At 41.4% G+C, this 25,506-nt stretch overlaps 1 protein-coding gene across 1 annotated transcript; it reads left to right on the top strand.

Moving 5' to 3' along the window:
- The first annotated feature begins 17,965 nt into the window (after positions 1 to 17,965).
- Positions 17,966 to 24,871, top strand: ZNF213 (zinc finger protein 213). Its single transcript, XM_044657161.1, has 5 exons — positions 17,966 to 18,367; positions 19,388 to 19,547; positions 19,923 to 20,008; positions 23,627 to 23,750; positions 24,204 to 24,871. Exons 1-5 carry the CDS (start codon positions 17,966 to 17,968, stop codon positions 24,869 to 24,871), a joined length of 1,440 nt encoding a protein of 479 aa, XP_044513096.1.
- Positions 24,872 to 25,506: the final 635 nt, after the last annotated feature.

Genomic DNA, 25,506 nt, shown 5'->3' on the forward strand with positions numbered 1-25,506 from the left:
CCTCGAAGCATAGAGTTTTTTCTGCTTCCTATTTTGCTTTCCGTTCCCAGTAGGCTTTCTCTACTTCTGGAGAACCTCTCCTTCTCACAAAAAAAGCCAAGACATTTTTATTTGGACTGATGTTACAGCATAGGGGAAGAAACATGGAATTTGGTACTCAAACCTTGCTTTGATTCCTAGATCTTTTCACTAGCAGCAGAACCCTGGGCAAGGTTCACGCTTTTAAACTTGCATCCTCATATGTAAAATGATTGGTTCTGCCTTAGAACAGTATTGGTTCTAAAGCAGAAGGTAAGGATTTATTTAAAAAAAAACACACACACCGCTTAATCAGACTCTCTCCTCCTCTGTTCTGTGGTTCTGTGTTCAGATCCATCTCTGGGAGTCAGTGGGTAAGTGAATTTCCTAGTGGTGGCTCCTGGAGGTGCTTAGATAGGCTATGGTCAGGGCTGTGTTGGTAAATGTTTAATAACCAGCTTTCCAAAAATCGTTAAGTTTAGACAATTAACAAAATAACAAATCAAGCCCTGATGTGTAGAATTTGCTTATTTCTAAGGTATAAATGCTTACACTGAAAATTTAAGAAATATTAGAAAACCTATAGGAGCTGGCTTTCAGAACATCACTAGCTATGAGGATCCTGAGTCCTTGTCAGCAGGGAGATGTGACAGCTCCATGCTGCTGAGGAGGGAATTGTTGTAGAAGTGGACAGAGTGCCAAGCTGCTGCTGTGGATTCCAAGTCCAACTCAGCCAGATGGGAGGTGATTCTTGTGATTGCTGTGTGGTCTCAGGTCTGGATCAGGGGTGGGCAGGGCTCCCAGCTTCGGGGATAGGATCCCTGGGTCAATGTTTCAGAAGGGCTGCTCTTAGTGATCTGTTGAGGGGTTCTCTGACCTCCTGAGGACCCAGGGCCTGGAATTCTTTTCAGTGGCATGACAGGAAGATAGCTCCAACCAGCTCTGGAGTCAGTTGTTAAATTTTCAGTGGAAACATTCATACCTGTGTTAACTCTACAACTCAGGGATTGGTTTATTGTTTTGTTGATTATCTAGACTTAGAGAGAGAAAATGTTAATAATGAAAATTAAACTTAAAAGTGTGCTCTGGGCATATATCTCTTCTGAAGAGACAATTGTCTGGTTGTAAAACATTTACCAGTGCACAGCTGGGCTGGCTGACTGAAGTCTCAGGTGGGCGAGACTATGGGTTGCTGAGGAGGTAGTGACAGGGGACTGGGCTCCAGGGGCAGCTGTGGGATGTCCGGTCTGCAGCAGTGCTCTCTGTGGCTTCAAGGCAGGGTTGTGTTCTAGGCTCATAATTGCTGAGGACTGGGGGTGGGGGTTCGAAGAGGTGAGGGCGGGCTACTCGGAGGAGAGAGGCCATGCTGCAGTCTCCATCTGTCAGTAGCTGGGCAGCACTGGTTGCAGTTCCTGTTCCATTTGCAGCCTGGGAGGTTTCACTAGCTGTAACTCACAAAGGTATCGGGGCAATTGCCTCTGAACCTATCAGGAAAAGCTTAGTGTAGAAGACAACTCTCTAGTGTGAGTGAGAGGTTGTCCAGGGCAACCGAGGTGGGCAAGGGCCCCTTAAAGGCCTAGTCAGAACTCTTCTCAGCCACTCTCTCCTATTGGACTTCCCACTTTAGGTGGGAAATATGGGGTTTTCTTTTGGAATTGTAGGAAATGTTGGTAAAAATCTTTTTGGTTTGTTCTTGGAAGGAGTTAACAGGTTTCATGCCCCAGCAAAGAGTTTTCCTCAATCTACTGGTCTCTACTTTCTAGCTCCTTATCCCTTGTTGTCAACTGTATCTCAGAAAATAGCTCTAATTCTTAGAACCATCTTTATTTATAACATATTCTAATAATTCTAACACAATAATAAAGGGGAATCTTTATCTTTCCCCCCCCCCATAATTCCCTCCTGTATTTGCCCTCCCAGGCCAAACTGAACAACACTGATCCCTATTCCTTGGAACTTGATGTATCTATAGCTCTGAGTCGATTTAGGAAGCCTTACCATTTATTGTCTTTTAAAAAGCCATTGGGGTAACCGAAAAGCAAAACTATGTTTGAGAAGAAACTGTTGAAGTAGCTAGAAAGAGCACCTACTATGAACCCTGTGATATGAATGCTGTGGCCTGAGAGTTTTATGGATAAGGTGTGATGTATACATGAACATACATATGGCAACCATACATCCTAGATTTTCAAGAACAAGTCTGATGTTAAAAAAATTTTTTTTAAATGAATCTGCCTTCTCTCTCTTCTCTTCATTGAGAGCAATTAAAACAAAATCCTTTTGACAAACATGTATAGTCAAACAAAACAAATTTCCAAATTGGCCATATTAAAGAAAATTCTCAATCTGTACTCTGGGTCTATCATCTCTCAGTCAGGAGGTGAGTAGCATGTTTCATCATGAGTCTTCTGTAATTGTGATTGGTCACTGAATTAATCAGTATGCTTATGTTTTTCAAAGAGATTTTTCTTTAAAATATTGCTGTTATTGAATAAATTGTCCACCATGTCTGCTTACTTCACTTCATCAGTTAATATAAGCCTTCCTGGATTTCTCTGAAACCTTTTGTCATGTCATTATAATAGTATTTTATCACATTCAAATACCATAACTCATCCAGCCATTCCCCAAATGATGGATAATCCCATAGTTTACCAATTCTTTACCACCACATGCAAAAAAAAAAAAATCTATATTTTTATACCTAAGAGTCTTCCTAGTTCTGTCATCTCTTGAAACCAATACATTTTTAGCGAATTTTGACAAAAAGAATGGAAGTTGCAGAGGCAGATTTTGGTTTCCCAATTAGAGCTATCCCAATGAGTTTCTCCCATCACTGGAGTTCTCCAAACAAAAAGCTAGTTGACCTTGCCGGGGATGTTGTAGAGGCTCATGTCTGTTCAGTTACAGGTTGGACTAGACGGCCTCTGAGGTTCCCTTCCAGTTCCAAGAATCTGAAGTTTTGTGACCTCCGGAGTTGTGTCAGTTCTCCTCCTCCTCCCTCTCGGACCAGATGGTTCCTGGCCAAACCACTGAGATGAGAGGACCTCCCGTTAGCCTAGAGAGGTGCTGGGGTCTAGGGTGGAGGCTCTGCAGTGAGCACTTCCGGTTCCCCTCTCTACCTGCAGCGGTGTGACTTTGCCTCGATGTGGCGGATGTAAACTGGCTGTCGGGAATCCTCAGCCTGTAGACACCTGGGGTAGTCTATGAGCTAGAAAGCGCCCAGAGCCGGCCGAGGTGGAGGGGGACCCAGACAGGAAGCTTCTCCTAATGACAAGGAAGTGACCGGGATCGGGGTTGGGCGGTGAGGCTGCTCCCTTAAGCCTGTGGTCCTGCAGAGATCAGCCGGGCTGGAGCAGTGGGAAGAGCCCTGGACTCGGCAGCAAGAGAATTAGATTCGAGTTCCACCAATTCCCATAACTTGCTGTATGGCCCTGGCCTCTTCTCTGGGTTTTAGCTTCATTTGTAAAATGGGAAGAGTGATCCTCCCACTGCCTATCTGATCGGTTTGTAAGGAACGTGTCTTGTGGTCCTTAAAACGTGACCTGCAGTTATTAAACTTAATTAGTATCTTGACTGGGGAGAGGAGGACTGACCCACAGATTCTCCCAGAAAAGAACCTGAACTGGTCTCAGCCCTGTGACTTTTACTCTATGTAAATCACTTCTCCATATGGGTCTTAGTATGCTCATCTGTAATATGGGGAGGTTGGATCTCTAACGTCCTTTCAGGCTCAAATAGATTATATTCTTTTTTTTTTCCTAAGGCTTTTCTCAGCTTGAACATTTTATTTTTATAATCTTTAAAAGGGTCCCCAGGAATCTTTGTCCTCTGGTACCTCCTAGAGTTTTCCTTTCCATTTTTACCACCCTTTATAAAAGGGAAACAACATGTTTGAAAACTCCAGCCTTAGTCCCTTCTCTAATCGTATTTCCTTGAGAACTTCATTCTTATGAGAAGGAAGTTTCTCTCAAAAATGGATTTTTAAAGCTTCTCTACTAGTCTACGAAATGTGAACAGAATGTATTTTGGAAGTTTGGGGTGATCCTGGTGAATGAAGTTGAAGGTTTTTAAAGTATTTTGCTGATATTTTTTCATTGCTCTCAGTTTCCTCACAGTGCTCACAGAAAAGAAGTTTGATGGGGTTCAGAGTTAAGTCAGTTGAGTGTAATCATCTTCGGGACAGATAATGGCTGAAGAAAAAGGGGACTTTAGAATTCTGAGCTTTCCGATTTTGGATTCACAGAAACAGGATGATACTGAAAGAGTGAGGTTGTATGAGGACTCTTCCTATAGACAAGAATCCATCCTATTCAAGAACAACATTCTTCTAGAAACTTTTTGCCAGTGCTTCAGAAGTTTCTGCTCTCCAGAGGCAGATGGGCCATGTAAGGCCCACGGCCAGCTTAGGGATCTTTGCCATGTGGCTAAGGCCAGAGATGGGCACAAAAGAACAAATTCTGGAGTAAGATAGTACAATGTAATTTATGTATAAAGCATGAAACGAAACATTCAATTGACAGAAAATTAATGAAAGGTGAAAAACCCTTGTCTTTCAAAGTCAGACATTCCAAGTCAGGTTAGTGTTAGTAGAAGCACAAAGTCTTCTAACTGGTGCAGTGGGTAGTGCTAGATTGGAGTTAGAAAGACCTGAGTTCAAATTTGACCTCAGACATTTATTAGCTATATGACTTTGGATGAAACACTTAACCCAGTGATTCCCAAAGTGGGCGCCACTGCCCCGGTGGGTGCTGCAGCGATCCAGGAGGGTGGTGATGGCCACAGGTGCATTTATCTTTCCTATTAATTGCTATCAAAATTTTTAAAAAATTTCCAGGGGGCTAAGTAATATGTGGGAACCACTGACTTAAGCTCTCTCTGCTTTAGTTTTTTTTTTTTAATCTGTAAAATGGGGATAATAATAGTAGCTACCTCCCAGAGTTGTTATGAAGATCAAATGAGATATCTAAGATATAGTAAGCACTATATAAATATTAGCTATTATTATCTTTATTGATGTTTTTGTTAACATCTGTTACAAGATGAAATCATATAAAAATTATTGGTTTCTTAAGTAATTCAGCATATCTCTACAAGTTTGCCATTGCCATCAAAGAACTTATCCCTAGGCACTACCTCTCTAGGATTGAGGATTGTACAAAGTTGCTGATTATCATTATTACTGTTAATATCATTAAGAGGCAGCTAGGTGGTTCAGTGGATAGAGTGCTAGGTCTTGAGTCAAGAAGACCTGAGATCAAATCCAGCCTCAGATAGTAGTTGTGTGACCATGAGGAACTCATTTAACCTCTGTTTGCTTTAATATCCTGGAGAAGGAAATGGCAAACCACACCACTATCTTTGCTAAGAAAACTCAATGGACAGACAGCATGTGGTGTGCTGTGGTCCATGGGGTCACAGAGTAAGACACAACTGAACAACAATAATATTAATAGATATGAAGTGCTAGACTAAATCAGTGACACAAATCATCCTATTAGGATACTGTTTTTGATGTATTCTGTTTCCTAGTTTCAGTGTAGCACAGGACCCAACCACAGATTTATTATACGCTGACACCAAGGGAACAAATACATACAACAGGAGCTGTAGAATCAGTAGCTAGTGGAACATAGTTGACTACAAAAGTACTTCATTTGGCTGCCTTGGGATGCTGGGTTCCAAATTTACATCCTCTGAGATAGCCAAAATATCATGTCAACTTTAGGTATAGAAAGTCCTGTTGACAGGGAGGAATCCAGAAGATGTCATGGTTAGAACTGGCTATGGGATTAAATAGTGATTTCATTTATGTGACTTACTTACCATTTATTTTTAATTACTTCACTTCAGAACTTCATAAGACCTAAGGTTCCATAGTGTGGGTTGTCTTCCACTTTTTAGAATCAGAACCCTAGTGGTTCAGCTAAATCTTGTGTGGGAGGGATGGGTGTCAGCTTTGAGTCAGAAGTACGGTGTCATGATAGTCTGGGTGACAGAAGCAATGGCTCCAGCTACTGAAGTCCAGTTTCCTACTCTGCTCCCAGAGATGTAAGAAAGGAAATGACAGAGAGAGAAATGATTTTGCAGAGGTTGATCTGGCCTCATGCTAGGAACCTGATGTGCTGCAGGGTAAAGGGGGGTTACCAGCAGTCCAGTTCCCCTTGGGAGTGGGACAATTGATCAGAAATGGAGTGAGAAGAACCAGAGACTCAATTGGTCTGCAGTGGCTGATCTGAAGTGCCATCTGCTGATTTTAATTTTTATATCATTTTTCTCAAGATTACATCAAAGTTGGCATGACTTCCATTCCCACCATACATCTTATCTTTGGAGACAATGTGTTAGGTGTGTTTGACATATCTCTTGGGCCATAGTGGTGAGAAAGTACAGGCCTTTTCATGGAAGACAATTTCTTCATATTTCATTCACTGTTCTTTTATGTTAAATTACTGTACTGACTAGGGTCTGAGAGGGGAGAAACTTTGAGACTGTTCTGGCCTGTTCTTGCAGGCACCTGTGTATGGGAATCTGAGTTAGAGTTTTAAAATCCTTAACATTAACTTACTATATGCTGGTTTGTTGTGAAATGACTTCTAGGGGAATTTCTGTATTACTCTATGTAAAAGTGGGAATTTCCTAGGAGTTATAGAGGGCCTATGTGTGTGGGGGTGGGGGCCCGCTATTAGCCTGTATTGTTTTTCTGTGTTTCCCTGGGGCTGAGTAAGGATATTGATTATAATAATTTCAGTAAAAGGGTAAAATGTTAGTGAGAAAAGAGTCAAGGCCACAGTTGTTGGTCTAAGTCTTCGACTCTGAGACTATAAAGCTTTAGAAGCCCCACTGCCTCCTGCCACTTCTGGATGCTTCCTCCCACTGCTGGTTGCCCACATGAAAGTCGGGGTGAGATCTAAATCCCATTTTCTCCTCTTAAACTGAAAGCAGCTGGATAGCCATTGCTTGCAGAGACCTGGTAAGCCAGGTGTGTGGGTTTTTTTTGTTTTTTTCTTTTAGCAACAATTGGCCTCTAACCTTCTTGACTCCTTTCACCTGGAGGAAGTAACCCTCCTCCCTCACCCCCCCACACAAACACAAGATACCATCTCCAAGCCCAGAATCCCAGAGTGTTGGAGGAAGTTCATAATTTCAGCTCAGTTTTTTTTTTAATTAGAAGGTATTAATTATTAGGCTAAATTGAGAAAGTTTAGCTTTTTCTTACTCCTAGAAGTTTGCTCTCTCTTTAGGGCTTTTCCTAAACACCAATGTGGGTCTCTAGTATGGTAATCCCTTCCTTAAACCCTTTTTGCTCTCATAGACCAGCTCAGCTAAGCAGCTCTGAGGAGTTTTTTACCTTCACTGTGCCTCAAATAGAAAGCTTTTGTTTTCTCTCACTAACTTAGCCTATGGCTAAAGCCTTTCTGCCACCCTCCAAATACTGACTGGGGTGTGTCTCCATCCTCTAGCCCGGTGAGGTCTTTACTCCTAGCCAGTACTAACTAGGCTAGCACCATCTATTAAAAGGAAGTAGATTTGCAACCAATTTAATGAAAAGAATTGTAAGAATGGCCCAATCTATGAAAGAGCAGAGCATTACCATTTTTTAGGATGTCTTTTCTTCCTATGGTTCCTGGGTGTACTTGTCCTTGGGATTAGTTTGAGTAATCCTGAGATTCAAGGGGGGAGAGATTCACCTCCCTACACTCCCTTGCCATTTTGGCCTGCCTAGTAACTTCATAATATTGATTTAAATCCTACAGGAACTGACACTTTGTTGGTTGCCCTTTCTTTTTCCATGTTATATCATGCTTCACATATTATTCTGTAAATAATTTCACATAAGAAATGCCTGTAAGCTATTCTTTCTTCCATGTGTGTTGTTTGGAATTCAGGGAGGTACCATTTAAAAGTATCTTACAAACTCCCTGTGGACATGTGGGGACCTTGGAACTACATTTCCCGTGATCTAATGGGTTTCCGGTTTCTGACGTGATAACGTCAGACAACAGGAACCAATGTATAGCGCAGCTTAAATTAAGAGGTGAGGCTTGAGATGACTCTCTCTGGTGTGTGAAATTAAGGAAGATGGGTGGAGATATGGATGGGTGGCATTTTTTAAAAATAGTCAGGCGTGGTCATATATATATTTTTCAACATAGCTTTAATTAAACTATTAATTTCCCTCGTAACTTCAGCCCTTATTAATTTTAATCATAACACATGGCTTCCTTTTTTCATGGCACAAGGAATAAGTTAACAATATGCATATAACTTAATTTTGTTTTTGTAGATTTTGAGAGCACAAGCCAGAATGAAGGGAATCCAAAGGAGAAAATTTCTGGGGAAGTGGAAACATGTACATATCACAAAAACCTAAAGGTATTTGAATTCCAGAATCTGAAAGGAGGAGGAGCCTGTGAGAATAAGAATAGATCAGAAACTTCTCTACCAGAGAAAAAGAGAGAATTAACTTTAAAAGAGTTTTCAGGGATCTTACAAACACGTTTTTTCCAACAAAAAATTTCTATAGAGGAGCAGGAAAAAAATTATACATGTGCTGAATGTGGGAAAAGATTCAACTAGAATTCTGAGCTTTCACAGGATAGGCAAACACATATAAGGGAGAAACACTATATGCCATTACTGTGGGAAAACATTCACTTGGGTCTCAAACCTTATTCAATACCAGAGAATTCACATGGGAAAATAACCTTGTGAGTGTAGAAAAACTTTCAGTTGGAGTTCTATTTTTTTTTTTTCAAAACCCATACCTTCCATCTTAGAATCAATACTGGGTATTGGTTCCAAGGCAAAAGACTGGTAAGGGCTAGACAATGGGAGTTAAGTGACTTGCCCAGGGTCATACAACTAGGAAGTGTCTGAGGCCAGATTTGAACCTAGGACCTCCCATCTCTAGGCCTGGCTCTCAATCCACTGAGCCACCCAGCTGCTTCCTCAGTTGGAATTCTAATCTTATTCAACACCAGAGGAACCATACAGGTAGAAATGTAATGACTGTGGGAAGTTTCATTCAGAAATTTGACCTTTGAAAACACCAACGCACTCACATAGGAGAAAAATCTGATAAATGCAATAAATGTGGAAAGGGCTTTCATGAGATTATAGAGCTTAACATCAGAGAATCCATTTGAAGGAAAAGCCCTACGAATGTATTGAGTGTGGAAAAACATTCAGTTGGAATTTGCACCTCATTCAACACCAAAGAATAAACACTGGTGGAAAACTGTATAAATGTAAAGAATGTGGGAAACTTTCAACTGGAGTCCCAGCCTTATTCAGCATCAGAAAAACCATACAGATGAGAAATCCCACAAATGAAGTAATTTGTGGGAAAAGCTTCAGTCAGAGCTCTAGCCTGAGGAAATACTGGTAAACTCATACTGAGGAGAACCTCAATCAATCAATTCAATGCAATCAATGAATGTAGAAAATGTTTCATTTGAAAGCTTAAGTGTTACGCATCAGAGAACTCATATAGAGGAGAAATCCTATGACTGTAAATATTGTGGGAAAAGCTTCAGTAGGAACTCAAACTTCATTCAGCATCAGAGAATTCATGTAGCATAGTCACCATGTGCCAGTCACCACTTTGATACTTCTGGCCCTGATTTCCTTGCTGCCTCATGTACTAGACCAGAAAAAAAAGGTAGATTGAGACTGGGAAACTTTATTTGGAATGTGAAATGGAACATACTTGGGAAGCAGGAAAGAAAGGATTTGGAGATGTATAGCCTCCAAAAGAGCAGGCCTATGAACAGAATAGTTGCCCTCAGGTATTTAAAAGATTGTCAGGGGAAAGGGATCAGACTTGTTTTACTGGCCCTTAGAGGCCAGAAGTAGGAGCAGTGGCTGGAAGTTATGAAGAAGCACATAGTTAATAGATGGCAGGCCTACAGTAAACCTTGGGTTCAAAAAAGAGTTGATAGAAGATCTCTTTATTACTGTCAGGCCAACATAGCAATACTTCATTATCTTTCAGCACGTTATTGAACAACCTCTATTTGCCTCTTCTTCCTCTAACCTTTACTGGAGTTATAATAATAGCATTTATAGAGCTTTAAGGTTTGCAAAGCACTTTTACAAATATTTCATTTGTTCAAAAATTGCATACCTGGATGGTAGCCAATATTACCCCCATTTTACAGATGAGGAAACTGAGGCAGATGCCTTAAATAACTTGTCTCTGGTCACAGTAAATTTCTGAGGCTGCATTTGAATTTAGGATTTCCTGACTCCAGGTCAAATGCTCTAGCTACTAAACCACCTAGCTGCCTCATCCCTATTCTTTCCATATTTTACTCTAGTCATACATTAGTCCCCATATTTTTCAGAATTGCATTTTCTCTAAGATCTCAAGCCATGTCTTCCTTTCTTGTCTATGTCATTCCCTTCTTTAAACTTACTCCTTTCTCTTATTCTGGTGTTTGGTCTCTTGCCCTATTCCTGTTCCCCTCAGTCTTATTTCCTCCATAATGATTTCATTTGCCTCTATACCCTACCTTGATCTTTTGAACTTGAACATTTCCACTAGTTTCTATCCTAGAATCCTCTTTATCTTTGCCTTTCTGTGGCCCCAGACTTATAAATATGCAACCCTGGATTATCTTTGCCATTGATTCTATCTGGCAGGACCTTTAGCTTTTTCTCTTCCTTTCTCAAATCTTCAGCATCATCAAATCTCCCAGTTACAGGTGAGCTATCCCTACTGGCTACTAGTTCTAAAATCTCTGCCTTTGTTCTTGCTCTTATTCTATATTGACTTTTCCAGTCACCCAGGTTCAAAATCATCTTTCTTCTCCTTTAGTCCCTTATCCCCCAATCTAACCAGTTACAAACTCCTATCAATTGAATCTCCATGATGTCTCCTGAATTTATCTATTTTCTCTACTCATTGCCACTACCCTAATTTAGGCTCTTATCTTTTCCTACCTGGACTTCATTAAGAGTACTTCAATCCTTGTAGCTGACCAGCAGTTACTCTTACATGAGTTGACCACTGAAAGGGAAGCTGGGGACTGAGGGAATATAGGTTGAACAGTTTAAAAATTAAGGAAGGGAGGACATAGAGAGAGAAATGAGGCACAGAGACTCACAATTCATTAGCATATCGTCCAGCCTGTTGAATGCTCCTCTGATGGTATGAGAAAGAGCTAACTATAGGTGAAAACATTTTTACCGAAGTTTCAAGGAATGGGAGATAGTTAATCAAACATGTGATGTGGTAGAGAATTTAGCATCAGCTTGGTAAACAAGATGAAAGAGATGGAAGCTAAGACAATATCCAACACCCAGCCCAGAGGTTCATTTGACCTTTGGACTGCAGGCATGGGGAGGGGTCTGAATACCACAAGGGTTGAGTCTCAGTTCAATGCAAGGATCCAGAAATCAATTATGTGAAATATTAGAAATATATCCACAAGTCTGGTACATGAGGATATTGCTCATAAAAGTCAGCTATTGAATGCATCTTTAATACTTTCATGATTTGTTCATGACTGGAAACCTACAATCCTTGTCTCTTAATTTCTTCTGTTTTAAAAAACCATCTTTGGGTGGGAATCAAGATCATGAAGTGTGAAGAAGCAGTAGAGGCTAGCTTCTTGGTAAACCTCCACAAAGGCCTAAAAAATGCTCCAGACTGAATCCCAAAGGCCAAGAAAAAGTCATAGTAATTTTCCCAGCCTAGTGTGGCTTAATGAAACAGAGAGGTCTACAAACACTGGGGATAGAATCTAGCCAACAGCACCTGATGCAGAGCATTCCAGTGCCCAGGGACTGAAAGAGGGCTGAGACAGGGCACGAGAGGAGGTAGAAAGAGATTCCAGAGAAGCCCTAACACTGGATGCTAGAACAAGTGATATCTGGAGGTTTTATTGCTTACTAAGCAAGGAACAAGTTCTGGAAATAAGTGAGATGTGTGATTCTGATTCTAGGAGCAATTCTGTTCTAATCTTTATCCCAAACTGTAAACTTGAAGTGGAATAACTAGGGCAGGAATCCCAGAGCAAAGAGGAGCCCAAAGTTCAGTAACTTTGAACCTTTAGAGCCTCTTAGCAAGCTAACAGCAACTGAGTCCAGCAGCAATCTACTTAAACTCCCAACCAAGAACAAGACAAAAGAACCAAACCTGAGTGAGGAACCTAGGGAGCTCAGACCAAGAGGGCAATTAAAAGATCCTGTCCTAGACCACACTGCTTTGGAAGCACTGAAAACTCACAGGCCCCCCAGTCTTATCTGTGAAGGCAACAGAACAGAGGACAAAAGTTCAAGCCAGACCCCTCCAGACTCTCCCAACCCCCAGAAATGCACACAGCCCAGCACTAACATAAATTCCAAAGTCAAGAAGTAGAAGAAAGAGCCAGCAAAAAAAAAAAAAAAAAAAAAAAAGAACCCTACCATAGAAGCTGCATTTCTGAGTTTCTATGCTTTTTCTATGTTGTCTGTTAGCCTTTGTGTGTCATCTGTGGCTTCCACAAAACTCCCCCAAAATTCCTGTTTAATTTCTTATGCTTGAAATATATCTATGGAGACCATGATGGGGAAAGCTTAGATGTGGAAGAGATGCCTGTATTTGCTTTCTACCCTAAAATCTCCATTTTCCTTGTCCTATTCACATCCAATTACACACTCTCAAATATTCAACCTTAGATCTACTTCCACCAGACATTTGCTTTCTAGGTTTCTATTCCACAAAATAAACTTAACAGAATTAAGTTTCATACTATCTATTCTCAACTAGGGTCTCACTCTGGCAAAGCAGTCTTTTAAATTTTTCCTTAATATAACTCTGAGGCTGTTTCAAACCACCTCCTTTCTCTTTCTTTCTATGCCTCCCATTCCCTTTCTCAGCAAATAAACTCATCTGCTATTTTACTGAGAAAATTAAGGTCATCCATCTTATTTTTTATCTTGTCTACTCCATGCCTCAAAAATCTATATACATTTTCAGTCATTTGCTCTACTGTTGCTATGGTGCCCAAAAAAGAGATGACTTTTCTCTTTGTGAAGATCAAGTCTTCTACTTGTCTCCTTGATCCCATTACATCTTGTTTCCCCTCAGAGTTTGTCTCTCTCCCAGTGACCACCCCCTTCCTCTCATTCATCTCCCTTTTTACACTGTCTTTTGTAATCCCTTACCTTCAGTCTTAGAATCAGTTCCAAGGCAGAAATGGGCAGGTAGGGTTAGGCAAATGGAGTTAAGTGATTTGCCTGGGGGTCAGCAGCTGGGAAGTGTGTGAGGCCATATTTGAACTCAGATCCTCTCATCCTCTATCTACTACTACTTGCCCCTCCCTTTCAATTTAGCAGCCTATCAACAGCAAAACACTTCCTCCTCACCTCTGCCTTTAAAGTTCAGCACCAGCACTCACCTCTACCTGACGGTTCTTGATCCTTACAGCTGCTAATCAGTGCCTCTCCCCGAACTTACTTTGAATTAATTTTTTAATACATTATATTGTTACATGTATATAGAACAACACCTTGAAGGTCAGGATTGTTTCATATTGTATTTCCAGCACCTAACAGGGTGCCTGGCACATAAAAAGGTGCTTAATAAATGCTTATTTTGGGGTAATTTTGCAGAGGGCCATGGAAAGGGCAGTTCCCCTTCTTTTACTGTTTTAGGAAGCCTGCTCAGTTTGGGGATTAAGGAAAAGGACAATTCATTCTATCTTTTTTTGCAAGCGGGATTCCCCTAGACTGACAAGCTGACAAAAATATGAATTTTTAAAAATTTTTAAAAATTTTTTAAAAGGGACATCCATAAGAAGTAGATGGTGGAGACAAGGGATCATGGGCATTGAAAAGAAAGAGATTTTTTGTGCTTCGTCAGTCCATCCCGAATCTTTCCCTCCCGCAGTGGAGACCTTCCATGGTCAGAGCATTAAGAGTCAAAGTATTGGCCTAATTTCTAAAACCATAAATATACCAGTTCCCGGATGATTTCATCCCCGGTAGAAAGAGCCTCCCTCCGGCCCAGACTACATTTCCCAGCATGCCCCATTGTCTAGGAGACATACTCCAGAATACTCCTTTCTCCGCCCCAGACTACTTACATCCCCCACGATGTTGTTACTCTTGACCTTTTGAGCAAGTCATTTAAAAGCTCTAAACCTCCGTAAAACTTTGGCTGTAAAAATAAACCTAAATCCCTGCTAACAGCAGCGCCAGCATTCAATTTATAAACACGTGATTTTTCTCCCTCCGTAAACTTTTCTCCCACTATAGTCTCAAGAAAACGCCTCCCTTTGAAACTACATCCCCCAGGAAGCCTCTCTTCTTCTGGGCTAGGAAGTTTCTCTCTCGTCCCTCCCAGACTACATCCGATTGAAAATTCCCTCCCAACCTGGAATTCCAGGATGCTCCTGACCCTGGAGGTCACAAGAATTAAGGATGGAAATGATTAAGTCACTCGGGAAAAAGCCGTTTTTTCCCCAGTCTCACTTTTTCTATCTCTCAGAGTCCAGATAACCTTTTCTTCAGACCCCCGAAGGAGCGACTCACCGATTATTAGAGTGGCGCCTAGAGGGCTGGTGTTGAAAGAGGGGCAGGTCAACCACAAATATCCCGGGCTAAAATTTATCAAGACACTTCCGGCATAACAGGGAGAGTTCTGAAATGTAACTTTTCCCTTTCACGGCAGTGACTTTCCCAGCTTCATTCGAGTATCCCAGTCCCAGAATTTTAGATTCTAGAGTGATATTTTATACTCTCCCCCTCTAAAAATAAGGGATGCCGGATTTTACCCAGCTCGGTTTTTTCCACTCAGGAAGTTAATCTTCGATTCGGTTCTGATTGGCTTGGATGAATTATCCTCCTTGCCCATTGGCTAAGAAGAGACAGGCTCGCTGATGGTGCCTCTGTACATCCTGGGTGTTGTAGTCTTTATTCCTAGCTGTCTCCTGACCGCGATTTCGTTTCCCAGAATACTCTGCGGTAAAGTCAGGTTGGTGTTCAAGCAGCGGATCCCGAAGCCGGCGGTTCCGCAGCAGCTTGCTGAGAGTGTCCCCTGGGGCGCAGCATCCGTAGCGGCTCGGCGTTCTCCTGTGACCGCTTCCCAGAGCCTCCGCAGTGTCCCGAAAAGGCCGGTGCCGGACCCTGCCACCCGGAGCTCCGGGGTCTTGGTGAGCAGTTGATGTCAGTTGGTTTTCGGTCCCTCAACCGCGGGGCAGAGCCCGAGGGGACGCAATGGGGACCCGGGCCGACGGCGCCCGGGCGAGGCCGGATGCCCAGGCGCCACCCCTTGACCAGCGAGCGGATGGAGGGACCCGGAGCCACGACCGCAATAATAATCGGAGTAATGATGACAGCGCTCCCGCCTGCAGCGCTTTACAGTTCAACCAGACCGCTTCCCACGTCTCTGTGTGAGGTAGGGCAGACATTTAATATCGTACCCATTTACCGATGTCGAAACTGAGGCTCAGTGAAGTCAATTGACTTGTTGCATTTAGTTCGTCAAACATTAAGCGCGGGATATTGCAGTAGGCGTTGAGGAAATACAAAGCATTTTTGTTCACAACCTCTGCCCTCCTGGAATCTACAATCCTGTAACCACGCAGGAGTCGTGCCTAGTGCAAGTATCATTCCATCTTATACGATGGAAGCTGAGTTTGTCCTCTTGGAAGTGACCCTTCGTTCTGTGAATTTCTTGCATGCTGACTACCTCTTTGTGCTTAGTGCTTTGCAAGTTCTCCTAGTTCTGTAGTTTCAGATGCTGTTGTAGATTACTACTTTCTATTCCCCAAACTCTGGCTTAGCCCTGTGCCTGGTACATAATAATCTCATTCTCTTTCCTTCTTTGTTCCCAATTTAACATAATATCTCTGCCTTTGTCTCCTATGTCTGAAATGCAGTCCCCCTCACCTCCACTTCTTAGAACCTCCATCAGGGTTTCTAGGTTCTAGAACCCCTTAGGGGTTAAAGGCTTGGCTCATATACTTTGGCTCCTAAGGCAAGCCTTTGCTCTCTGCCCCCTCCCCCAAAGTACCCTCTCCCTTCTCAAAATGTGTGTATTTATTTCTCTGAATATATGTTGAATATAAGTAAGCAACTTGTGTACAGAAACAATTCTTGTTTTTTTTTTGTGCTTACTATTTAGTGCTTGCTATCATGCTTTGCTCAAATTAGACACATGCCGAAAGGTTTGGATTAGAGGGAGTTTCCAATTGTTAGAAAATACTTCCTTGAATTGAACCTTTATCTGTTTCTATGAGATTTGCCACTATCTGTCCTAGTCTCATAACTCCCTATTGAATTGTAAATTCCTTGAGGGCATTGACTGTCAAGGTTTACATCTCTGTATCCACCGGGCCTTGCAAACAACAGAGACTTAATAAATATTTGTTGAATTGAATTAAGATTGGAGAGGTGAAATGATTTGCCCAGAGACAAAGCTAAGCTAGTCTTAGAGTTGGCTTTCAGACTCAAGTCTTGTGCTCTTTCCACTATAACAGGCTTCCTCTCCAGATATGCATGCAGAACCATTGAATATGATGACAGGTATACTTTGGCCCATTTACTGGGGCCTTCAGGAAATTTCCTTTCCCACTTGGAAAGGAGGTAGGCTGGTTGGGACCCCTTTGCCTTACCCACTGTTGGACCCAGAAGATTCTGATAGAAAGTGTCTTGTACCTGCTTTGTGGAACCCTTCTTTTCTTATGCAGGTGGGATCGCAACTCCTTTCCTTTTTTATTAAGTTTGAGGAAAAACACCAAAACAAAATGTTTTGTAGCTTAGAGCCATGGAATCTTAAATTTAGAAGACTGCAGAAATCCCCTCTTTAACATTTCAGAGTAGTGGATATTCAGACATCTCCAGGAATGGGGAACTCATAACCTTAAAGAAGCTCCATTTGTTAGAAAATTCCTTGTATGTATGGAACTTAAGTCTGGCACACAAATAACTGACTGCAAAAAAATGGACATCCAGCACATTTGAAGTTTAATCTGCACTCTTAACATTTTCTCTATCACTTCCTTAAGTCCAGACATAATGTTTTCCAATTTCCAAGATATGTGCTTACACTGAAAATTGAATGATTGATTTGAGAGTTGTTATGAGCTGGCTCCAGCCTGCCATTGATGCCATGGTTGTTGTGAAGAAAGAACTTTATACATCTTAAAGTCTGGGTAAATGGAGCTATTGTGATTATTGTTTCCATTGATCCTGATTCCACCCAAACGGGGATTGAATTCTGGCTCTTCTTTCTACTTATGTGACTGTGGGCAAGTCACAACTTTTCTGGGGTTCACTTTCTCCATCTGTAAAATGAGACAATTGAACTAGATGACCCCTAAGGAGCTTTCCAGCCCTAAATCTGTAAGTCCCTGAAGCTACATGGGTAAGTATACTTTCCTTTTTTACATGATGTTCTCTCAGAGTTTGACAAACAGCACTTTTCCTTTTCCCAGTCTTCTCAACTTAACTGTAATGATTGCCAAAGATTCCTTGAAGTTATAAAGTTTCAATTCAATTCAACAAACATAGTCACCATCCATGTTGTATTAGAAAGCCCTGTGCTCAGTGCTGAGGATACGAAGATGAAGTCAGGCATAGACTGCTTACTAGTATTTTATAGTATGAGAAGTAGGATGAGGCACGTGTACAAATAACTGCAATACAAGGCAGTATATAAGAAATTGGAAGTAGAATTCTAATTTTCCACTGGGGGCAACAAAAAAGGCTTTATGGTAGAGGGAAACTGAGTTGGGCCCTGACAGAAGTATTTCTTTATTCCTAAGGCCCTGGCTTAGAACTGGATGAATGAGGCTGAGTTTCACACCAGCTATTACTCTGATTTTTTTTCTTTCCTCAGGAGAAGTTCTCTCACAGGTGCCCAGAGGCAAGACATTGTTCTCTTGGGAAACACAACGTCAGTGTCTAGAGCACAAGTCAGAATTAAATTGATATTGTGACTCAAAGTGTGGTGATGGCTACAACTCCAGGCAGCCAGATCCAGGCCTCACTGGAACGAGAGGGACTCTTGATAGTAAAGGTGGAGGAGGATTCCTTCTGGGATCAAGAAACTCCTCCACCTAAGGAAGACACAGACTCGGAGATCTTCCGTCAGCGTTTTAGGCAGTTCCATTACAGAGAGGCAGATGGGCCTCATGAAGCTTTCAGTCAGCTGTGGGAACTCTGTTGTCGGTGGCTGAGGCCAGAGACCCGAACGAAGGAGCAGATTTTGGAGTTGCTGGTGCTGGAGCAGTTTCTGACCATCCTGCCTGGAGGCATCCAGGGTTGGGTGAGGGAACGTTGCCCAGCAAGCGGGGAAGAAGCTGTAGCCATGGTTGAAGACCTGCAGAAGAAGCCCAGAAACCCACTGCAGCAGGTGAGCTGCTTGTTGCTACCTGAATGAAGAAAAAGTGGAGGAACTAAAAGGTTTGGAGAGGGAAAGACTTTTCTTTATCCTTGGTTTACATGTGAGCATTCCCACCTTGGGCTTCATTCGTAAATGTTTTTAAGCATGTCTGTATATGATAAGGCTGCAAAACAAAAATGATACTAATAGTACACATTTCTGTTGCATTTACAGTTTACAGCATTTTACAGAGTGCTTTTTTCTTAATCACTTTTGAAAGCTAAGTAGTACAGATATTTTTATCCCCATTTTAAAGACTAGGAAACTGAAGCCCAGAGAGGGACAGTGCCTTCCCAGAGTTCATAAAGCTAGAGAAGAGAAGAGCTGTAACTTGACTCCATGTCCGTGCTCTTTTCATTACATGTTATTTCTTTAAGTATCATCTGGCAAAAATGCCATGACACTTTTTGCAGTAAGAGAAGACTTCAGTGTTTTCAAACATCTGAAGAGCTCTCAGGTAGAAGCAGGGTTCGAATTGTTTTCCATTGCCCTGGAGGATGGAACTAGAACCAAAGAGGAGAAGTTAAAAAAGAGACAGAGAGCTAACCTTAGTAAAAGGAAGAAAATATCCAGTGATGAAATGGGTTCTCTTGGGCAAGATGCAAATCTTACTGTTAGCCTTTAAGCAGAGGTTGATTTGATTACCTGTTGGGGATACTACAGAGAAGCTTTCTGCGGAGGGAAAATGATTATTTTAGTCAGCCTTGAAGGTCCCATTTGCTGATTCTGGTTCTGGTTCTAGTCAGTGCTTTTTGCTTGTCATTGGTCTCTAACTGATCGCCTATCAATTCATATCTTTGTGGGGTTCAGTAGGAGTATAGTATAGCATTTCATATTGTTTTATGCTGCCAGGAACCAGATAATTTGTTTCCTTACTCCCCTTTCTTGCATCCCTGAAGGATGTACCCTGTGTTTTATTTTGGGGGTTTTAACTCAGACTCCCTGACCCTGGACCTTGCACTGATGGGCATATATGTTGTGCATGGACAGGAAGAGCCCTCAGAGGAGACGGAGACTCAGGGAGGAGGACGAGGGTCCTCAGGCCTCCCGCTGGCACAGGGGGAGACCCATGCCAAGGGGGTGTCTCAAGAGGAAGGGGCGTGGAGCCGAAATCCAGGAACAGGATCCCAGGAACAGAGGAGCCATGGCTGTAAGTCAGTCTCCATCCCTGTAGGAGAGGGGATTTAGAGATGAACTGGGAAAACTTGGGCAGGGGAGAAGGGCTTTTAGAACAGATTGTGTGAGGGAGAGAGAGACTTTTTTTTCCTTGGCCTCTAGATAAAGGTAATGTGATCAATGGGACCTTTAGGATCAAAAAAGGACTGAATGTAATTAATGCTTCTAAGTATAGGGTCAGAATTCTTTTCATTCTCTAGGCCATTGTATAGATAGTATAGGTGTAAATGGGACCTTTCATGGGTTCCACTGAGCCCCAGATGCTGTAGAGGGAGATTGTGAGCCCTGGAGAGGGCTATAGTTCTAGACTTAATTTGTTTTCCCTAATGGTTCTGTTCTTTGTCCACAGCTCAACATGCTTCCTGGCTTCCTGCCCTTCTAAAGGAGGGGAGCACCAGAGAGATGGTGGATGCATTTTTTTCCTCCGGGATCCATGTGAGTTATGGATACCTTAGGACTTTGACGTGCTGACATCATAGGACATGATATGATATCACTCTTATATTCTGAGAAGAGTTCTTGACTTTTTTATGACTCCATAGACACAAAATGCCTTTTGAGTGTAGAGCACTTTGCTAAGTGTTATGGGAGATACAAAGTTTAAGAGATTGCCCCTGTTCTCATGGACATTACAGTCTAGTAAAAACAGAATATGATAAGAACAATAAATAATAATAATAGTCAAAGAAGTACAATGAAAGTGCTACTTGAAGTCTAAGGGAGAGGGAAGGTGAATACCAAATTAGGTGATCAGGGTATACTTATTGAAGGAAGTAGTATATGAGTTTAGCTTCTCTTACTTTTAATTTACTTTTAATTTTTTACAAAGTTATAATCTCATTTTTGCCAGTATTATTAATAGCTCCCCCAAATATCTCTATTTTAGTAAGTTGCATATGGCTGATATATTTAATATTAAGAGGTCAGCCTACAATTAAACCTGTGTCAGTATACATATCTGATTATACCTAAAGAAACTAGTTTCTAATAATTTTTGTACAGTATAGTATATTCTGTTATATACAGTTTCTTTGGAATAAAATGTGTAGATACTAAACATGTGCTCTAAACTTTGACTACAAAAAATAAAACATAGCTTTAGAAAAATATATGAGAAAAAAATCAAGTTAAAATTATATTCCTTTATGTAAAAGTCATCCCCTTCATAACATTCTAATTCTAAACAGTCTAATATCACAGCTTGCCCCACCATTCCAAACTGATATCCTAATAATATGCCAAACTTATGGACTAAAATTTTTGTCCACTATTTTAGGCAGGAGTCACTGTTTTTATAAGAATAAAATACTTTGATTTTCCAAAAGAATAACTGAATAGCAATAAGCTTCTTTGCTTTCATTCTAAAAATGATTAGTATTTTAGAGACCTGGGATACATGTAGTTGTCTTCAGATACAGATTTCCAAACTTTTTTTTTTATAGAAACAATTTTTGTGGGAGACCCTCAAAAGTAATTTTTAACAGTTCAGTTTTTTACTTTGCAGAGTCAGAGCTGACAGCAGTTTTCCCAGTTGCTTTCCTCTATTTATTACTTACAAAAATATCTACTCTTCTCTCCTTGTATGTGAATGGATGGATTTATGTTCTATTATCAGGGTAGCTATACCAACAATCTGCCCTGTAGCGACATCTTCTGCAACTGTAACATAATAATCCCCTCATTTCCTCAATTGCTCAGTGGATCTCAAATTGCTCAGGGCTGACCACTCCAGTTACTGTCAACTGACCAAGTGCCTTCAAAAACTCTGTTTAAATCTGCCATACAAAGAGGCCTCAAAACCAAGCTCTAACCTGAGTGTATGGAGAAAAGGGCTCAAGAAGATGTGGTATTTTCACTCCATTCCACCTCTTTTATTGGTGTTTGATCAGGTTTCATGATTGTGACAAGGATTGGTAGTGAGGTGTCAATCCACATCTGGCTTCCCCTTCAGCTTCAGTTCTTGAGTTTAACTTGGAAGAGTAAGTAGGAAATTCAACAGATGAAGGGATTCCAACAAATACTTCAGTTTGACTGGAACATAGACTAATATTTGGAAGAGAGTAATGTGAGCTAGGGTGGTAGGCAATTGTAAAGATCCCTAAATGCTAAATAAATACCAGGCATTTATTTATCATTATTAGGCAGTTAAGGGCTGCTGAAGGAATTTGAATAGCTCTTTGCTTAAGGAAAATAAATCTGGCATTGGTATGAAGAATCAGGCGAGAGAGAGCCTGGGGGTAGAAAGACTTGTTAGGAAATTACTTTTTAGTCCTAAAATGATGGCTATGAGAATAGACAGGAGGTGAGACATATTTTAGAGATAGAATCAATAAGATTTGATCAGTAACTGCATATAAGCACAAAGAAATCAAACACTAAGATTTCCAATATAGGAGACTGAGTGAATCATGTTTCTATAAACAGAAATAAAGGAAGCTAGATGGCTCAGTGCATAGAGAGCTAGACCTGGAGCCAAGAGGGCCTAGGTTCATACTTCTTTTTTGGCTTTTTTTTTTTTTTTTTTTTTTTTTGGCTTCCTAGGAAACAATACTTCCTAGCTATGAGGCCCTGGGCAAGTCATTAACCCCTATTGCCTAGATTTTAGCTCTCCTCTCTTGGAACCAATACTTAGTATTGATTCTAAGACAGAAGATAAGAACATTTATTTATTCATTTATTTATTTATATTGGTTTTTTGGTTATTTTAACATTTTTTCCATGGTTACGATTCATGTTTTCTACCTCCCCTAATCCCTCCCCTTTCCCTTTCCCAGAGTTGACAGGCAATTCCACTGGGATATACATTATCACTTGAACCCATTTCCATATTATTCATTTTTGTAAAAGAGCAATCCTTTAACACCAAAACCCCAAATCACATACCCATATAAACAAGCGATAAGTCATATGTTTTTCTTCTGCATTTCTACTCCTATAGTTCATTCTCTAGATATGGATAGCATTTTTTTTTTCATAAGTCCCGCAGAATTGTCCTGGATCATTGCATTGCTATTAGTAGCAGAGTCAACTACATTTGATTGTCCCATAGTATTTCAGTTACTGTGTATAATGTTCTCCTGGTTCTGCTTATTTCACTCTGCATCAGTTCATGAAGGTCTTTCCAGTTCTTATAGAAATCCATCAATTCATCATTCAATAAGGGTTTATTTTATAAAAAGAAGAAAAGCAGAGAAGTGAAGTCAGAAGGAATATTAATTTTTATGAGGAAAACAGAAAGTTGGGTTTTGAACATGTTTGAAATCCAGGCAGAAATATTTTATAAACAGATGGGAGTGGAAGTTGACTTAGGGAGAAATACAGGCTTTAGAGTCATCAGTGTAGAGATGATGTCTTTAAGGCAAGAATTCTTCATTGGGGTCCATTAAACTTAGGTTTCTTTCTTTTCTTTTCTTTTTTTTTAATTTTTGTAACCATATTTTAGTATAAGTAGTTTTCTTTTTAATCCTCTATATTTCATTTTATATATTTTAAAACATTCTGAGAAACATTCATAAGCTTCCCCAGATTGCCAGAAGAGTCTTTGACCCACAAAAGGTTAAAGGATGAAGAGGAATCCATCAGGCAAGGAGAAAGGACAAGTTAGGGAAAGGAACAGTTTAAGAAAAGGCCAGGGGAAGAAGGTGTCCTCTTTATAATACAGGTTTTAGGTTGGGATACCACTTAATTATATTTGTAAGGTTTTTTCCCCTCCCTTCACAACATTGTGTGGTGGAAAGAATACTAGATGGAGAATCAAGAGAGACCCTCCCGTAACCACAAGCTAAGTGATCATGGACAAGACACTTCTTTTCTGAGTCTCAGTTTCTTCATCTATAAAATGTGGACAGTAATTCTCACAGGTTGTCAGGATAATCAAGAAAATTAGAGAATCTTTTGAGAAGTTTGTAAAGCACTTAGCATGGTTCAAGGCACCGTCTAAATTCATTTGTTTTTGGTCCTTTGACCATGTCACATCCCAGCCTAGTCTAGACCTGAAGGGTGAGAATGTCCTAAGGTCAGCTTACACTGAGCCAGATTGTCCCATTGTTTCAGGGACCCGTGACTATTGGAGATGTGCCCTTTTATCTCTCCCGGGAAGAATGGGGTTGTCTGGACTCTGCTCAGAGGGAGCTCTTCTGGCACATAAAACGAGAGAACTTCCGCAATGGCTCTCTGGGTAAGGACTAGTTTTCATCTGTGGTTGAGTCTCTAATGTGTTCAGTTTCCTGAGCTCTACAGGCTGTTGAACCCTGTGTCACTCAAGATAGTGACTCCTCTTAGTTTGGCCCATGGCAAAGGAACTGTGAGTGTGGCTGTCTTTTTAGGCAAATAACCCCTCACTTCCCCAGAAGGTATAGGGTCTTCATCTGCTTCCTCTTGGTCATGTGGTTTTCCAGATTCCATTAGAAGGGTGAGCAGGCATGATGAGAGAAGGTAAGTTCTCCCTTGTTCTGAAGGACAGACTGGTCACAAAGTCTAGCTTTGTGTTATCAGCAGTCAGAATAGTTTTTTCTTCATTCCCTTAGTGGTTTGGTAGACTTTGTCCCTCACTTTCTCTTATAATTAGATAGTTTAATTTTTCTTCCCTTATTATCAGCTGAGATGCCTGATGATCTGTTTCTCCACCCAGGTTTGGAGATGAAGAGCCAGAATGAGAAAGCTTTCTCTCAGGCTAGTTTGAAAGAAATAGACCCACTGCCTGGCAGATCTGGAGGTGACATGCCCTGGAGCACTGAGGAAGGTGAAGTTTGGGAAAGTGAGAATAGACCTGAGAGAGAACTGGAACAAGAGGGCCCTGTGGGGGTGAGGAGAGGACGCCCTCCTACACGCAGGAGACAATTCAGAGACCTGGCAACTGAGAAACCCCATAGCTGCCAGCAGTGTGGAAAACGCTTCCGTTGGGGCTCAGATTTGTCACGGCACCAGCGTACACATACAGGGGAGAAGCCTCACAAGTGCCAGGAATGCGAGAAAAGTTTCCGCAGCTCCTCAGACCTTGTTCGCCACCAGGGTGTCCACACAGGTGAGAAACCTTTCACCTGTACTGAGTGTGGCAAGAGCTTCAGCCGAAGTGCATACCTCACTGACCACCAGCGTATCCACACTGGTGAGAAACCTTATGAGTGTACTGAATGTGGCAAGAGCTTCTCCCTCCGCTCCTACCTGCTAGACCACCGTCGAGTGCACACTGGTGAGCGTCCCTTTGGCTGTAGCGAATGTGACAAGAGTTTCAAGCAGCGGGCACACCTCATTGCCCACCAGAGCCTCCATGCAAAGATGGCACAGTCAGTGGGATGACTCCATGAGGTGAAAAGAGATTCCAAAGGAAGATGACAAAAGACTAATCACCAAGCATCCATGATGGGGCCTGCCAAACACACTCCAGAATGTTTGGAAATGCCCCTTTCCAGCTGAGGGCCATTCTTGCCCTCCTTAGGATACCAGGAGGATCTTCTTATCTTTCATTTCCCTGATAGCTATGTTGCAACCTTTCCTCCACCTACAGCTAATATCGACTTGGATAAGGAAAACTCAACTGTCACAAAAAACTGACTTTCACTTCTATTTCCCTGGTCCCCTTGAACTTGTGGAACATAGGCATCTCTCCATATTTCTCAGAACCAAGAAGTGAATTTTATTACCTTTTAATATTTGTTTATTTTCCCCTTCTGTTCTCCTTCCCATCTTCCTTTATCATTCTCACTCTATGTTTCTGGAACCTGGGATTAGATACTAATTTGAAAGGATAAGGGAATACAGAAAGGTAGAGAAGTTGAGGCAAGTCCCTTACCTCCCCATACTTTGTATATTCACTCCCCTGACCACTCTCCAGTCTCAACCTCAACAGTCCCCTAAAGGCTTCTAGCCATAAAAATGCTTTCATTTTCTTCGACTCTGATTGAGATCCACAGTCAAAAGGAATCAATCACCTT

Source organism: Gracilinanus agilis, chromosome 1, assembly GCF_016433145.1.
Source record: "Gracilinanus agilis isolate LMUSP501 chromosome 1, AgileGrace, whole genome shotgun sequence".
Lineage (NCBI taxonomy): Eukaryota > Metazoa > Chordata > Mammalia > Didelphimorphia > Didelphidae > Gracilinanus > Gracilinanus agilis.

Coding starts and splice junctions, on each gene's coding strand:
- ZNF213 (XM_044657161.1), top strand. CDS start 17,966: ATGGCTACAACTCCAGGCAGCCAGATCCAGGCCTCACTGGAACGAGAG. Junction 18,368..19,387: donor CCAGAAACCCACTGCAGCAG/GTGAGCTGCTTG, acceptor GTGCATGGACAG/GAAGAGCCCTCAGAGGAGAC. Junction 20,009..23,626: donor TTTTTTCCTCCGGGATCCAT/GTGAGTTATGGA, acceptor CCATTGTTTCAG/GGACCCGTGACTATTGGAGA.